General features: G+C 42.4%; 1 protein-coding gene across 1 annotated transcript; it reads left to right on the plus strand.

Annotated features, from left to right (window-relative positions):
• The first annotated feature begins 784 nt into the window (after positions 1-784).
• Positions 785-13,429, plus strand: ifrd2 (interferon-related developmental regulator 2). The gene is made up of 12 exons (XM_056423686.1): positions 785-1,233; positions 6,227-6,343; positions 6,524-6,608; positions 7,260-7,384; positions 7,508-7,665; positions 8,354-8,407; positions 8,646-8,824; positions 8,959-9,067; positions 9,204-9,338; positions 9,497-9,625; positions 11,622-11,714; positions 11,932-13,429. Exons 1-12 carry the CDS (start codon positions 1,191-1,193, stop codon positions 12,010-12,012), a joined length of 1,308 nt encoding a protein of 435 aa, XP_056279661.1. The 5' UTR covers positions 785-1,190; the 3' UTR covers positions 12,013-13,429.
• Positions 13,430-15,620: the final 2,191 nt, after the last annotated feature.

Below are 15,620 nucleotides of genomic sequence, written 5' to 3' on the forward strand. Positions count from 1 at the left end.
ATCTTTTGTTTCATGGGAACAGTTTGGCGGAGGGGATTTGAAACAACTGGTTACCTTGTTCGGATATTTACACTTTGAAACATGTTTAGCGATGCTTGTTCGCAACGCAACAGCCACACAATACCGACAACAACTAATTGACTTTCGTGACGAGTATATAATGACGATGGTACTGTGAACAGAGATTAGAAACATTGCGAACACTGAACAACAGGAAGAATGGAATACTAGTAATGTTCCATCTACAAAACAATGTAGAACATATTGCTGGAGCTCTTGAAGCCACATGTCACATCTATTTACGATTGTACAAGTGAGCGCTACACATCACACATGAAGAAACACATATTTTTATAAAATCTGGTGAGCGAGACAGAGCCCCGCTGCAGATGTGAAGAGAACACAACACACGCACGCGTAGGGAAACCAGTAGGTTTGAAAACCAGTAGGGGTGTAACACCGGCCGTCCAATTTACCCACCCCCTACCCAAAACAAAAACTCTTCGTCTCTACACTATTCACGTGGATGGCCTATTTTGATTTCAAAACGGCGAATTTCGCCGAAAGGTGACAAGTTTGCAGGTATGATATTTACTCCAGACCCATCCTTTAGATTAAGATAAGATTAAACACTCAACTCTCCCAGAAACCAGGGTTTATTACATTACGTATATAGGTTGGTTTCGATACCGAAAACGGGGGATGTTAGCAAAACTAAACTGGCAACCCCGGCTGCTGGTTGGATCAGCGGTTACCAAGAGAAAGATGGTGGGCTTGGCGACAGCAACGTGCTCGAAACCTCGTCCCAAACACTTTGGAAATTACTCCCTCTTGCAACCGGGTATTAGATATAGACTACCGGGGAACACTCACAGGTAATACAGTGTGAAAACAGTCACCAGAGAGGTGACTTTTTCTCCGCCAAAAACTCTTTTATCCGGGACTGAAGCAAACGGAGTTGCCGAACGTGCTCGGAGCTCGTGAAGGACGCTAGCCTCCGTTAGCCGGAGTGTCAACACAACGTGCTCGAGAGCGTGTCATTCGGTGAGCTTTAACCCGACTGCCGGGACGAGCTACGGAGAGCAGCCCCGGACTCCTGCGCCGCCGTCACGGTTTGACTGGAAGCGGGCTAACTCGAGCTAGCCGTCGCCTCGGCTTTTTGTGAACTGTGGACCAACGCGCCGCTCGACATGCCACGGAGGAAAAAAGGGAAGCGTGGCTCCAGCAAGCCGGGTAAGAGCAGCAATAACATCCGTGCGGCCGCACCAGCTGCTCTGAGATGAGAAGTAACTGCTGGACGTGGCAGTTAACGGAGTGAATGTGCGCGGTGGACGTGAGCTGCATGTTGGTCGTTTGGGTCTCTTTCCCACGTGGCGGAATTAAAACCGCGATGCCGTCCCAGCGTGTGGCTGCCCTTAACTCCAGCTGCTTGATTTACGCGGTTTTCCAGACTACAATGTTAAACAGCGATGCTGCTAGAGTTCTGCGGTCGGTCCGCGGTGTGTTTGTGATACTCGTGTCGAAGCCACTCGCTTTACTGATTGTATATAACTTTAAAATGCAGAAGAATGGAAGAAAGGTTGGTTCGCGGTTAACCGGTGGTTTCTTCTCGCGACCGAGGCCCTGATTGGCTAAAGCTACACTTGCCGGGTTACGGAGTTTATTTTTAGCAACCATGTGGCACTATGGAACAAGTCATTTTGGATAAACTTGCGTGGGAGAGGAGCAACATGTGCAACAACAACCAACGGGAGTCTTTCGGTGCATTAATGTACACAGTTTGTTTACGTGCAGCTCGGAAAACCCAGTTGCACGTTGTGTATCCTTTGTACAGTAGCGGTGCGGACACGCACGTGTGTCTGTAATGGTGTTACATTTGCGGGCGGAGAAGGCGAGCGGTTGCAGCCCCTCACGTTGTATGGAGTGACGTCATCCGGGAGGTGCACACGTGCCAGCCTCGAAATACACGCACATGTAGGGTTATGGGAGATATAGATTTCGGCTAATAGCGCTCCAACTTAAAAATAGAGACTACAAATAAAGACGCTGACTAAGATGTTCTACATCTGTGTACATTTGTATGATTTTTATTCAAGGCGTCTCAACTTGCGTCAGTATTTTGCAAGACAAAGTTCCAGGAAAGCCGTGCTCACTTCTGATGTCTTTCTATTCCATCATGGTCATCCATGCATTTTTCCAGCTGCATCTGAAAAGTTTAAACCCCCCCTTCCCCTCACTGCTGGTTAACTTTTCCAAAGCCTCTTGGTGTTGTCTTTTTATTTGGCAGCATATTGGCAAAATCACTTGATTGTTTTGAGTTTCTTCATCATGTCGTGCCTGAACACCGCAAGTTGACGATCCTCGCCATTCCTCTTTTGATGGCTGTTTAAAACAAACAGCACATGGCTGTAAAGAAAGTGTACCTACATCCAAACTTCGGTTTCTATACCTCATATGTGTATGAAGTATATCATGCCAGTGTAACATTCTTGACACTAGGGCTGCAAACAATCAACGATAAAAAAAAAATAAATTAATGGCAAAGTAGCATTATCGATATTTTTTTATCGACATGTTGTGGGCGCCAATAAGTCAATAATATAACAGTCAAAGTTGATAAACAAAAGTGAGCGCAGGCGCAGGAGAAACAAGAGCGGAGGGAGAGGAGAGACGGAACGCTGCGTTGTGAGAGCCAATCAGCGCTGAGCTGCTCCTCTGTTGATGAATCTAATTGGCTGCTGCTGCTCACGTGGCGCTGGATGCGGAAGTCATTCACGTCGTCGGAGACATTCACGGAGCTAAGTGCGCCTACGGGTGACGTTATGAACCCAGACACCAGGGCGCTACATGTCAAGACGTGTGGCATTTCCACAAGAGTATAACGGAGAAAACGTGGTTATTTATTCCGTGGCGGATAGCGGAAAATATTTTTCCACGGAGAAAGGCAACGGAGATAAGCCCCGACTCGCTGTGATCGCTGCGCGTGCAGACAACATTTGACGGATCGGGGCAGCGCGTGAGCTCTGATCGCTCTTTTAATGAAGTATCGATTCTAAAAATATGCTAAATCACATCGTTTTTAACGTACGGGTACTTCGTTAGTATCGCTACACCGTGCAGCGTGACAGCAGCAAATGTAGCGGACTAACATTCAAGCTAACCTAACTTCCCAAACGCTGTCGACATCTGAACGCTGATTGGCCGAGACGCGACACGTCCCATCAAAGATGTTTTATTGCGAAGAGCACCACTTCACATTTTTTCCGCGTCTCACTGCAATCTCAACGGCAGCGGGCCAGGTGAAAAAAATAATAAATCGTAACGCGTCTCTGATATTGTTCAGGGGGCGGGGCCACATGGGGACCACTGCTCAGGAGAGGAAACCGGGTTCATCCACATGCTGACCAGTGGATCTCCAGGACCTTTCCATGACTTTAAACCAAATTTCCACGATTAAACATTTTGTGAAAACTCTGTCTATACGTGACAAAGTGAGAAGATGTAGTATTTAAAATAACAATGAGAATTCCAAAGCATACCGTATATATACCGTGTAAATTAACATTTGAATAAAACAAATTTGCATTACTTTTCCAAATATTTTGGGATTTTATTTTGTTCAATTACTTTTCTAGGCCTGCTAATAGCCATTTAATAATTCCATGACTTTTCTAGGTTTTCCATGACCGTACGGACCCTGTTTTGAATAAAGGGTTGAAAATTAAAGTGTTTTGTTTTTTTAATCCGATTAATCGATTAATCGATAAAATAATCAACCGATTAATCGATTATCAAAATAATCGTTAGTTGCAGCCCTACTTGACACTGTTTTCAAATTGCCTCACTGCAAGAGAAACGGAGGAGTTGGGGTTTATATTTTAATTGACGTCATTATTCTTTGTGACTTTCCCATCTCACATGTCCTTGCAGCTGCCTTGTGTTTATTTGTTTTTAACAAGTGGTGTTTCATTGATTCGTGGATTAAGAGTTCAAATCTGCACGTTTCCACACATTTCTACAGATTACAAACTGGGCAGAATCGGATTTTACATTTGAAAAACTGTAGTTGGGTAACACCTTGTGGAGAATTCACAGGTTATTACATTAATGTCATTTAGCAGACACTTTAATCCAAAGCAATTTACAAAAAGTGCATTCAACCATGAGTTCAAAGGTTAATATAGTCTTCCAGCTTCACTACAAGGTCATGGCCATTGGCCAGGTGACTCCAACTATATCCGACTCCCCCTCAGGCTTGGACTTCCGATATGTCCGTCAGCAGGTCCTCTTCCTCGGGCACCGACAGCTGCAGCTGTTTGAGTGATTGCTCTGAAAGCAGAAAGTGGAGGCGACGCGTGGGTCGTGGCAGGGAGCGCACACTCATCATCGCTGTGAGTGGGCAGGCAGGCCTGCATGGGAAGGCATGGAGCGGTGTGTGTTTGAGCAGCTTTAAAGTAACCTGTTCTGTGGGTCAAGGATGATAAAGTAAGTCACTGATACGGTGTGTTATCTCATCTGCGAGTGGTAGCCATGTGAAAGAGAGGCTGCAGGAATCAGAATATTGCATAAGGAAGGCAGGGCTGCATTCAGGGTTTAACCTTTAGAAAATGAAAAACTGGAATTGTCACACGGTTGGCCAGTTCAGAAGCATAAGCTCACCTGCACACCTGGTTTTACAACTGACTGTAATATACTGACACAAATGACAAGGCAGTTATTAATTAGACCGCAACCTGCAACGGTTGACGATACCGTTTTGGCATTGATTTAATTACCCAGCTACGATCCAGTGATCAATCATTTGTCAAATATTTCAAAACAAGTATGATGTGAATGGGGTTAAAGCTACATTGTTTAGATTTCAGAAGAATGCAGAATTTCTTTTTTAAATGATAGTGTGCTACATTGTGGGTCACACGTTCATCTGCATTCACTTTCAGACAACATCTTTACAATTTGGTGTTCTTAGTTTACACATTGTGAGCTCAAATGGTAATAATCAATAAGTCGGCCTTCCAGTTGCTCATGTAGCTGCGTTTGAGTTGAGACTTAGCTGAATGAAATCAGACAAAATGTTGCAAGTTGTCATATTTACGGTATATTTGGGCATTGAGTCTGTTCCTATTGTTGGTAGTGTGACTAATAATATAATCTATCATTTATGGTTCCACTGTGGGGAAATTCTTCTATGCATTCGACCCATCCGTAGTTCTTAAGGAGCAGTGGGCTGTCGGGATGTGACCGGGGAGCAACTGGGGTTTCAGTGCCTTGCTCAAGGACACTTCAAAGTGCAACTATGGAGAGAGCGGGGATCGAACCGGCTACCTTGTGGTTGCGGGACGACCCTCTCACAGATAAAGTAACTACAGCTACCGTGTGGCATGGCTGCAACACTCATACCGACTGACTGTCCTGGTTGACATGAATACACAGTTGCAGTCGGACCGGTCTGGATGGTACACACTGAATAAGAGAATGGCCCCTCTGGTCTCACTAATCCAACCCACAGTAGAAAGTCCTGAGCCAGCAGGACCCTCAGGCTCGGCTTAGCTTGCCTGAGCTCAGTGTAACAAACTGACTCACTCAGTCGACTTACGGCCCACACAGGGCGGAGCTGTGGGAACACGGATTGCCTCCTCGTGTCGTGTCAGTACGCCCTGATTATTAACAGAGATAATCATTCCCTGTGTGGTATGAGATTGATAGTAAAACATGACGTGGCATTGTGGAGAGCAGATATAAAAATGACCGGAGGAATGAAACATATATATATATATACACACACGCACTTAAATCATCCTTATATAACGGGGTGTTACACTGCAGAGCTGTAGCTCAAGAGTGTGTGTGTGTGTGTGTGTGTGTGTGTGTGTGTGTGTGTGTGTGTGTGTGTGTGTGTGTGTGTGTGTGTGTGTGTGTGTGTGTGTGTGTGTGTGTGTGTGTGTGTGTGTGTGTGTGTGTGTGTGTACCCAGATACATGTCCTATTACAGTTTAAATATAATATCACTTATTTATATACAGTCCAGTATGTTGGTGGAGTTGAGAATTAAGTTGTGAGTAACCGGTCATTAGCTGGTACGACACTTCATAGAAGAAGACTGTCTCCTAAATGATGGCATTCTAGTGCCCGGTGTGTCTGCTATTTTGTCCTTTTCCGAGTATCCCTTCTCCCTTATCATTCTCTCGCCTCACTATTTCCCTATCTGTCTTTTTTTCTGACCATAGGTACTAGAAATGGGGTGAAGGGAGAGTCCGGTGCGAGTGATGAGGAGCTGACGTCTGACATTCTCAGCCCCGGCAGCAGTGCCAGCGAGTGCACGTCTGTGGTGGAAGAGGGCGTAGGTTTGTACTTAATGCAGATAATGCATTATTTATTCATACATGCTTGTTTATTTTGTTATCATTGCCAAAGGTACCGCTTTACATTCACCAAAGGCAATTCTTTTGTGTACAACTCGCATGACCCTAAACTGAAGCATTAAAGCTGAATACAGCTCCTGTGTGTCGACTTGCCCAACACAGGAGGGGAGCCGGTGGATGAGCAGACGGCCCAGGAGGAAACATTAGACAAACTGAAGCAGTGCATAGACAACCTGATGGATAAGAGGTGAGCCTGTGCTTTTTTGTGCTTTCCCCCAGTCATACACTACCATTCAAAAGTTTGGGGTCACTTAGAAATGTCTTTATTTTTCAAAGAAAAGCACTGTTTTTTCAATAAAGATAACATTAAATTAATCAAAAATACACTCTATACATTGTTAATGTGGTAAATTAATATTCAAGGTGGAAGTGTCTGGTTTCTCATGAAATATCTCCAGTGGTGTATAGAGGCCCTTTTCCATCAACTCTCACTCCAGTGTTCTAATGGTACATTGTGTTTGCTAATCACCTTAGAAAACCCGTGCAATTATGCTAGCACAGCTTGAAAACAGTTATGCTGGTGATATAAGCGATACAACTGGCCTTCCTTTGAGCTTGAAGTTTGTAGAACAAAATTAATACTTCAAATATTAATCATTATTTCTAACCTTGTCAATGTCTTGGCTACATTTTATATTCATTTGATAAATAAAAGTGTTTTTTTTTTTGGAAGACACGAAATTGTCTGGGTGACCCCAAACTTTTGAACGGGAGTGTAAATAGTATGACATGGGAATAGTCAGGAATGAATGGAAAGACATGCAAAGTCCTGGTGCAACACCAGACCATGAGAGATATGAACACAGACCACGGTCTCCTCTCGGCGTGTCCCTCTCAGCACCAAGACGCGTCTCGCCGGTCTCGAGTCGTTGCGACTGGCCTTCTCCTCCCAATTGCTGTACGACTTCCTGACGGAGCGACGCCTCACCATCAGCGACTGCCTGGAAAGAAGCCTTAAGAAGGGTACGACAGAATAACCTGCTGGTGCTTAAATCATTTCATCCTCTCGTCTCCGATGGTGGAACCGAAATGCCGTCAAAAAGAACTGCAGTTCAACTAATAAAGAAACCCTTGTTTCCCCTGCAGGCAGCGCAGAGGAGCAGGCAGCGGCAGCCACAGTCTTCACCCTGCTCTGCATCCAGCTGGGGGGCGGAGACGAGGCAGAGGAGGGCTTCAAGATGCTTCGCCCCGTCCTCACCGCTATTCTCCTCGACAACACTGCCAACGTCGCAGTCCGCCAGAGTGTGAGTTATCACATTAACCTTTTGGATATCAGAGTTTACAGAAACCCCTCGGACGTATGCATGCCGTGAGTCAATGCTGGATCAAAAATATGTTCATTGCCTTAGAGAACTCGGCAATGTGACAATAACGACAACAACAAGACCAACATCTGGTTGATTTAGTGAGAATTCTGAAATGCATTTCTTCAACCGCTCACTAAGTTAAGTGAGTCATAGTTCAGAAGTTCTGTTTTAAGGTGGACTGTCCATGACACTGCAGTTGATACCGCCCTTATCAACGGGTATGTTCTAGACGGTCTTTATGAACCTGTTGAGGACCACTCCCACATTGTGACATCAACAGCAGCCATTGTCAGGATTGGGAACTCTGGACAAACAAATATATGCCAACATAATTGAGTGATGTGCTCAAAAATCACAGTATTTTTGTTTCTTTTAATCTCAATAGTTGCCTTCTGTTGTCTAAACCAGGTTATTTACCACTTTGGAGTTTTCTGAACGTACAAATTTTAGGGTTGACTTAAGAAATAAATTGCATTAGAATTTTGGGAGGAGCAACTCGATTGCAATGGTCATACGTGTTTTGATGTCGCAAACTTTTCATCAGTGGAATTCTCTCTTCATGCTCGCTGTCCTTTAAAAAAAAAAAAAATCTGGTTATTTGACTAATTTAATTTTTCTCCATCAGTGTGCCAGAGCTTTGGGGATGTGCTGCTATGTCTCCACCTCTGAAGAAGGAGAGGTGAGAACAACTTGCTCTCAAAGGCTGAATCCATCACGATCTCATTATTCTGGCTACAGGGAAATAGTTTGACTGCTCGTGGTTTCAGGGTTTCTGTTAACCTGTTAATACCTACTTAATGTAAAAACTAAGACAAATCAGGCAACAAAAGCCTTCTGAAAATTCCAATCAGTGTCTTCTCTATCTCATTATAGTTGTTGTTTTCCCCCTTCCCTCAACATCCCCACTGAACCTCCAGGACTTGATCAAGTCCCTGACCCTACTGGAGAGTGTGTTCATGGCTTCCTACCCCAACAAAGAGGGAACGCTGCCAACATCCAAACCGGGCAGTCCAGCCCTGCACAACGCCGCCCTGCAGGCCTGGTCGCTGCTGGTCACCCTCTACCCTACGTCAAGACTGGCCGTGCTGCTGGACCTGTGGGTAGAACAAATGAAAATCGATGCATCCGTGTGGACGAAAGAGTAAAGTCGTCCTTCACTTTAGTTCTGTTAAGTTTCATGGGTGGGACACTTTGACGAATCCAGCAGTGAATCTCTCCCTCTCCCTGCAGTCACCTCCCCAAACTGCAGGCGTGTCTGCAGAGCTGTGACGTCGACTACAGGATAGCAGTGGGAGAGACCATCGCCCTGTTGGTGGAACTCAGACGAGATATAGATGAGGTACGCACACACACACACAGACATAATTGAGTATCTTTGTTTACTGCTTTTACCAGTCAACCCATTTCTGTTTTGTTTTTTTAACCCTGTTTTTATTATCATATTTGTTTGCTTCAATTATGTCACTTGTGTGTAGGAATTTGCCGTGGAGGACAGTGAAAGTATGTGTGACTGTCTGAAGAGTTTAGCCACAGACAGCAACAAGCATCGAGCCAAGAACGACCGGCGGAAACAGCGCTCCGTCTTCAGGGACGTGCTACATTACATCGAGGTTTGTGTCGCCGCTGCATCGATGACATTTGTAATAATTATTTTACCTCTATCAATAAATTGGTTCCTGAACATGCATATATTTTCGAAATGTATTTTCACGTCGTGCACACGCGCTCTTGCTTTGACCGTGTGATGTTTTCCTTTCTTCGCCTGCAGAACGAGGACTTCACCGATGAGAAGATCCAGTTTGGAATCGAGAGCGTTTACATCGACAGCTGGATGAGAAGGAGAATCTATGATGCCTTCAAAGAGATCCTGGAGTCCGGAGTCAGACACCATCTACAGGTCAGGAAACACTGCTGCCTGGTTGGGCGTTTTCTAACTTGAGTAATGATGTGTTTGTGCCCCAGTGGGGAAAAGTGTGACTTTGATTGCTGCAGCCTCGTTCACAGCCCGCTCAAGTTCTGTCACTTGCAACTGTGCAGCCAGTGTCATGTGATTTGCTTTTGATCCTTCATAGAGCGGTACTAGTTTTAGTTACATCTCTTCAGTTGTGACTGAGCTAGGGCTGCAACAACGAATCAATACAAATCGATTATTAAAATAGTTGGCAACGAATTTCATTATCGATTCGTTGTGTCGCGCGATTATTACGGCGCTCAATAAGTCACGGAGTATAAACAAAGTTGAGTTGAGCGCAGAGCGGCGCAGGAGAAACAAGAGCGGAGGGAGAGGAGAGACGGAACGCTGCGTTGTGAGAGCCAATCAGCGCTGAGCTGCTCCTCCGTTAGTGAATCTAATTGGCTGCTGCTGCTCTCGTGGCGCTGGATGCGGAAGTCATTCGCGTAGTCGGAGACATTCACGGAGCTGAGTGCGCCAACGGGTGACGTCATGAACCCAGACACCAGGGTGCTACATGTCACGATGTGTGTGGCATTTCCACGAGAGTATAACGTAGAAAACGTGGTTATTTATTCCGTGGCGGATAGCGGAAAATATTTTACCACGGAGAAAGGCAACGGAGATAAGCCACGACGCCACTCGCTGTGAGCGCTGCGCGTGCAGACAACATTTAACGGAGCGGAGTATCGATACTAAAAATATGCTAAATCACATCGTTTTTAACGTACGGGTACTTTGTTAGTATCGCTACACCGTGCAGCGTGACAGCAGCAGATGTAGCGGACTAACATTCAAGCTAACCTAACTTCCCAAACGTTGCGGACATCTGAACGCTGATTGGCCGAGACGCGACACGTCCATCAAAGATGTTTTATTGCGAAGAGCACCACTTCACATTTTTTCCGCGTCTCACTGCAATCTCAACGGCAGCGGGCCAGGTGAAAAAATAATAAATCTGAACGCGTCTCTGATATTGTTCAGGGGGCCGGTCCACATGGGGACCACTGCTCAGGAGAGGAAAGCTGTCAGTCTGTTTGTGACGGTTCATCCACATGCTGACCAGTGGATCTCCAGGACCTTTCCATGACTTTAAACCAAATTTCCATGATGAAACATTTTGTGAAAATTCTGTCTATACGTGACAAAGTGAGAAGATGTAGTATTTAAACTAACAATGAGAATTCCAAAGCATACATTATATATACCGTGTAAATTAAAATTTGAATGAAAACAAATTTGCATTACTCTTCCAAATATTTTGGGATTTTATTTTTTTCAATTACTTTTCTAGGCCTGCTAATAGCCATTTAAAAATTCCATGACTTTTCCAGGTTTTCCATGACCGTACGAACCCTGTTTTGAATAAAGGGTTGAAAATTACAGTTTTTTTGTTTTTTTAATCCGATTAATCGATAAAATAATCAACCGACTAATCGATTATCAAAATAATCGTTAGTTGCATCCCTAGACTGAGCTATAATATGAGTATAATGCTGGTGAACACACCCACACATGCACCACATGTGTGTGGGTGAATCCCACTGCCACATTATTCGATTATTATAAATAGGCTAAGCAATAATGCACAGACACGCCGAGTTCAGCATTTTCGCGATAAGGAGCTTTCGTACTGCAAAATGTAACAATGATTTAAGATCAGAAAGGGAATCCAAATGTAGGTCCTCAGTAGGCAAGATGACATAAGAGTTTATTTAATTAAGTTCTCAATATTTTAGTGGATGTTTAAGGTGAAAAATAGATTTTCGCAGCTGTCAAGTAAATTGACTCATTTCTTTCCTTTCAAATTTTTATATTTTTTATTTTTTATTTTTTACTGTTGAAGGTCTCCATCACATGAATACAAAAACATCAAAGTCAATAGTTTCACTATTGTCTCCAAAGCCATGTCTTTAACTCCACGGTTTTTGTTTTGGTGCAGTTCAACCCACTACTGAGAGACATCTTTGGCCTCGGCTCTCCCCTCATACTGGACGCTACGACCAAAGGCAAAAAGAGCTCTCGATTAGAGAAGGTAACCACATTTCTTCTGCCCTTGAATCCCAAACCTGCTGACTGCAACAGTCTGACCTTGGGAGTGTGTGTGTGTGATGCATTTATTTCAGTATTTTGTTATGCTGAAACTCTTATTCAGCTGCACATGCTGCCAAATTAAGCACGGCATCCAGTGTGTTTACAGTTCGAGAAGAAAAACGTTGTGGCACTCATCTTCTAATCTTTTTCTTCAACAGCATCTTTTCAACTCGGCTGCCTTCAAGGCCAGGACTAAACAACGGAGCAAAGTCCGGGACAAAAGGGCTGACGTCATGTGAGAAGAGGAGGAGGACAAGAAGGAGAAGAAGAAGGATGATGATGGAGTGAATGGATGGTATGCAAGGCACTCCTTGGGCTCGTGTGAGATGGATGCAGAATGATGTCTTCGACACTTCAGCTGTCAGACACAAAGACTCAACAAACTGAACAGGGTATTTCACTTGTAGACTAATTCTCCAGATGCAAGATGGCCAACATTTATATTCTTAGCTCCCACTGTCGAACGCAACTTCATTGTTCCTCCTCGCAGACGTTCGTGTTTGTTTTTTTCATTCGAAAAATTCACACATTTTAGCTTCAAAGTCGATACTGCAATTCAATGCTTAACTTTTTCTTCTTTAAAAAAAAAAAAAGTATTTATATGTGGGATTAAAACTACAGGTGTAAAAGACATTTCATCTCTAGGTATCAAAAAGTTTATTTTATTTTATCTAAAGAAATACAGAGCAAGTAAATTATTATGTAAGACTCAAACATTTTGAGGTATGAGAAAGCCTCCGTTGTGCTCATTCCTGATAGTCAACTTAAACTGCTGCCTGGTGGCTTGATGGGTCAGTCAATTCTCTTTTTAAATTTTTTATTCTTCTTATTTACTTTAGTTTCCACATAAAGTTGCTCTTCGTGGACATAATCGGTCCTGGCTAATACCTGAAGTTTAATGTTCGAGCATCAACTTCTTTGACAAAGAAAAGACAAACAGCCACGATGAATCTGTCGGCTAAATATTCTTCATTGTCCTCCCAGTGGGGCTACTCTAACTGCCCAACAAGAAACAGACTTTACAAACAACGCACGCTAAAAGACAATGTGTGTGGTGGTTGTGTGAGTGTTTTTATTTTATTTTATTTCTCGTCATAAAAAAAAAAAAAGATCATATTTCTATTGCCATATTTTGTTGTTGAGGAAAAATATTTTTTACCATTTCTGGTGGATAATTGTAATAAAACCAGTACTGTGTGATTTTTAAGAAACTTTAAAAATGCGAAGAACCATTTACAAATACAATAATGGGATACCAATGAAGAAAAGAATTTATAATGTTTTTATCATGTATATTTTAAAATGTGGGTGGGTGGCTCCTACCATGTGCATGTATTGCAGATGGACTGCGTAGAGATATATGGTAAGATGTGTACTTGAATCATTGGATACATTTGACTGATCCTCTGATGAGCAGTAAATGCATACAAGCCGCTCATGGTGGTCAGGTGTTTTTGATTTTAATATTTTAAAACAGTTGCCAGGGAATTTGACATAGCTTGGTGAAAAACTCATCAGCTCTCTCAGTTCCTATTGTTGAAGTGCAGGATCAGGCCCCACATGTTACAGCTTTACCAAACTTGACTCATTGGTTCTGGTGTTACGGCACACGGGCAAAAGATGGATCAAAATAAATAAAGACTATTTAAGGATGTTCTTGCGTCTTGTCATTTCAGAAATGTAGTTCTTTAAGGAGATGTAGTTGAATGCATCCTGGAAAGACTGGATTTTAGTGAACGACAGATCAGTTGGAGAAAATACATTTTAATACACATTTCCATTCAGTCAAATGAGGCTGATCATTCCTGAGTGTTGGGTTTATTAAGGGTTATATTTTAAGTTGAACCTGAAACATTAAGCCTCATAAATTAATTTCAGTGGCCAAGAGAAAGCAAAATCATATTCTGTTATTTTATAATGACGTCACAATCAGAATTGCAAAACATACAGATTCAAATAATTCATAAATAAGACCAATGCATTCCACCGGTAGAACCCAGCACTGTGTGTATACGCATGACACAGAACAAAGTACAAGTACCACACACTGTACACTAAATACACAATGTTGTTTGGTAAACAGGCTACAGAGAAAACATCTCTTCACTTGAAAGCAATGATAAACGTGTATTAGTATAAGTAGTTTTCCACCATTAAATCAACTGAAAACACTATATGATCCTTTCAATCAATATTTTAAGTGGGTTTTCATTGGACTGATAGCTAAAAACTGCCCGGACCAGGAAACTATTCTGTTCCACTGATCATTACTTTCGCATTGAAAATGCGGAAGGTTATGTTTTGATCGCCGTGTATTTATTTATTTATTTGTATGCGTGTTATTCGCTTAAGTAAAAAAGTATTAAACCGAATCGCATGAAATTTGGTGGGATGATTGGTTATTATCCGGAGACCATTTGATTCGATTTTGGGATCGATCAGGTCAAAGGTCAAGGTCATGAAAAAGGTCAAAATCTTCTTGAATCGCATGAAATTTGGTGAGATGATTGGTTATTATCCGGAGACCATTTGATTCGATTTTGGGATCGATCGGGTCAAAGGTCATGGTCAAGGTCATGAAAAGGTCAACATCTTCTTTTTACCATTTCTATCCAATTGGCATGCAACTAATGCCAACATGTTCATAACTCAATGCCCAATCTTGTGATATGCGAAGGTATGCGCTCTACCGAGTGCCCATTCTAGTTGATCATGTTTTCAGACATAAACTCTGTAAAAAGTCTTTCCAGCTGTTAGTGCCGAATGACAGCTGATCCAGATGTGATCAGCTGATCCAACTATGAGACCTAGCCAGATTTGTACCAAGGTAACCCGACTATACAGTTGTTTAGCGCAATGCTACTGATTCATAGTGACAGGATTATAGTTGTAATTGATTATATATTTGTTCTTATGACATAATCCCTGTGAAAGTTGTCATTAGTAAAGTGAACATACATTTTTCGTTTGTTGGTCTTAGATAGAAAGAATGATTTGAGTTTGTCACTTTCCATAAAGAAAACAATGACCACTTAACATTAATTTATAATCACATTATAAAGCATTATAACAGTGATTAGAATGTTTCATAACTGTGATTTATTATACACTGATCCTAGAAAATAAAAAGGCAGTGACTGACCAGCAATTCCAATGCATATGGTACTGCTTATCATACTACTGTATTATATAGTGCTATCACATATTGCATACTCATATAGTGCTATAGGCAGATTTATAACATATCATAAGTATGTATATAATACAGTCATACCAAGGTTTATTCATTGACTCACGAAGCCCCTGATCTCACTTCGTAGTATACCCTTCAGTCTTGTTGTTTACGCAACCTTTAAGAAATGCGGTTACTGCAGAAAGCTGAAAGGTAGCAGGTTACATACCTTCATGTTTCCATTCATCTTTATTTTTCGGCCAGACTGATCCTGATGACTTCCAACATGCTGTGTTATTATCAAAACAGAGTTACGTCAGACCAGAATCATACAAAGTCTTCCTTCCATTTTATCATGAAGTATGATCTACAGAAAGTCATGCACAAAGACAAACACTTCATACACTTATGAATCAGTAACAGCTGATGTCATTTCCTTCATACTGACCGTGCTATGTTACTGTGAGCACTTACATATCTGAGATGAGTCATAGACATCATTATTTGTGTGGATTGCAATCCATGTGAATCATCAGCGTAATGTGGAATCAGAGATATAACATGTCGTAGTAGTATTAAAGTACTGTATTGTGTATTGCAATTATTATTAATTTGACTTTATGTTAAACGCGATTGGTTCTGGATTTTAAGGGCCAACACTCACAGCACTATTTG

This window comes from Pseudoliparis swirei, chromosome 9 (genome assembly GCF_029220125.1).
Source record: "Pseudoliparis swirei isolate HS2019 ecotype Mariana Trench chromosome 9, NWPU_hadal_v1, whole genome shotgun sequence".
NCBI classification, from domain to species: Eukaryota; Metazoa; Chordata; class Actinopteri; order Perciformes; family Liparidae; genus Pseudoliparis; species Pseudoliparis swirei.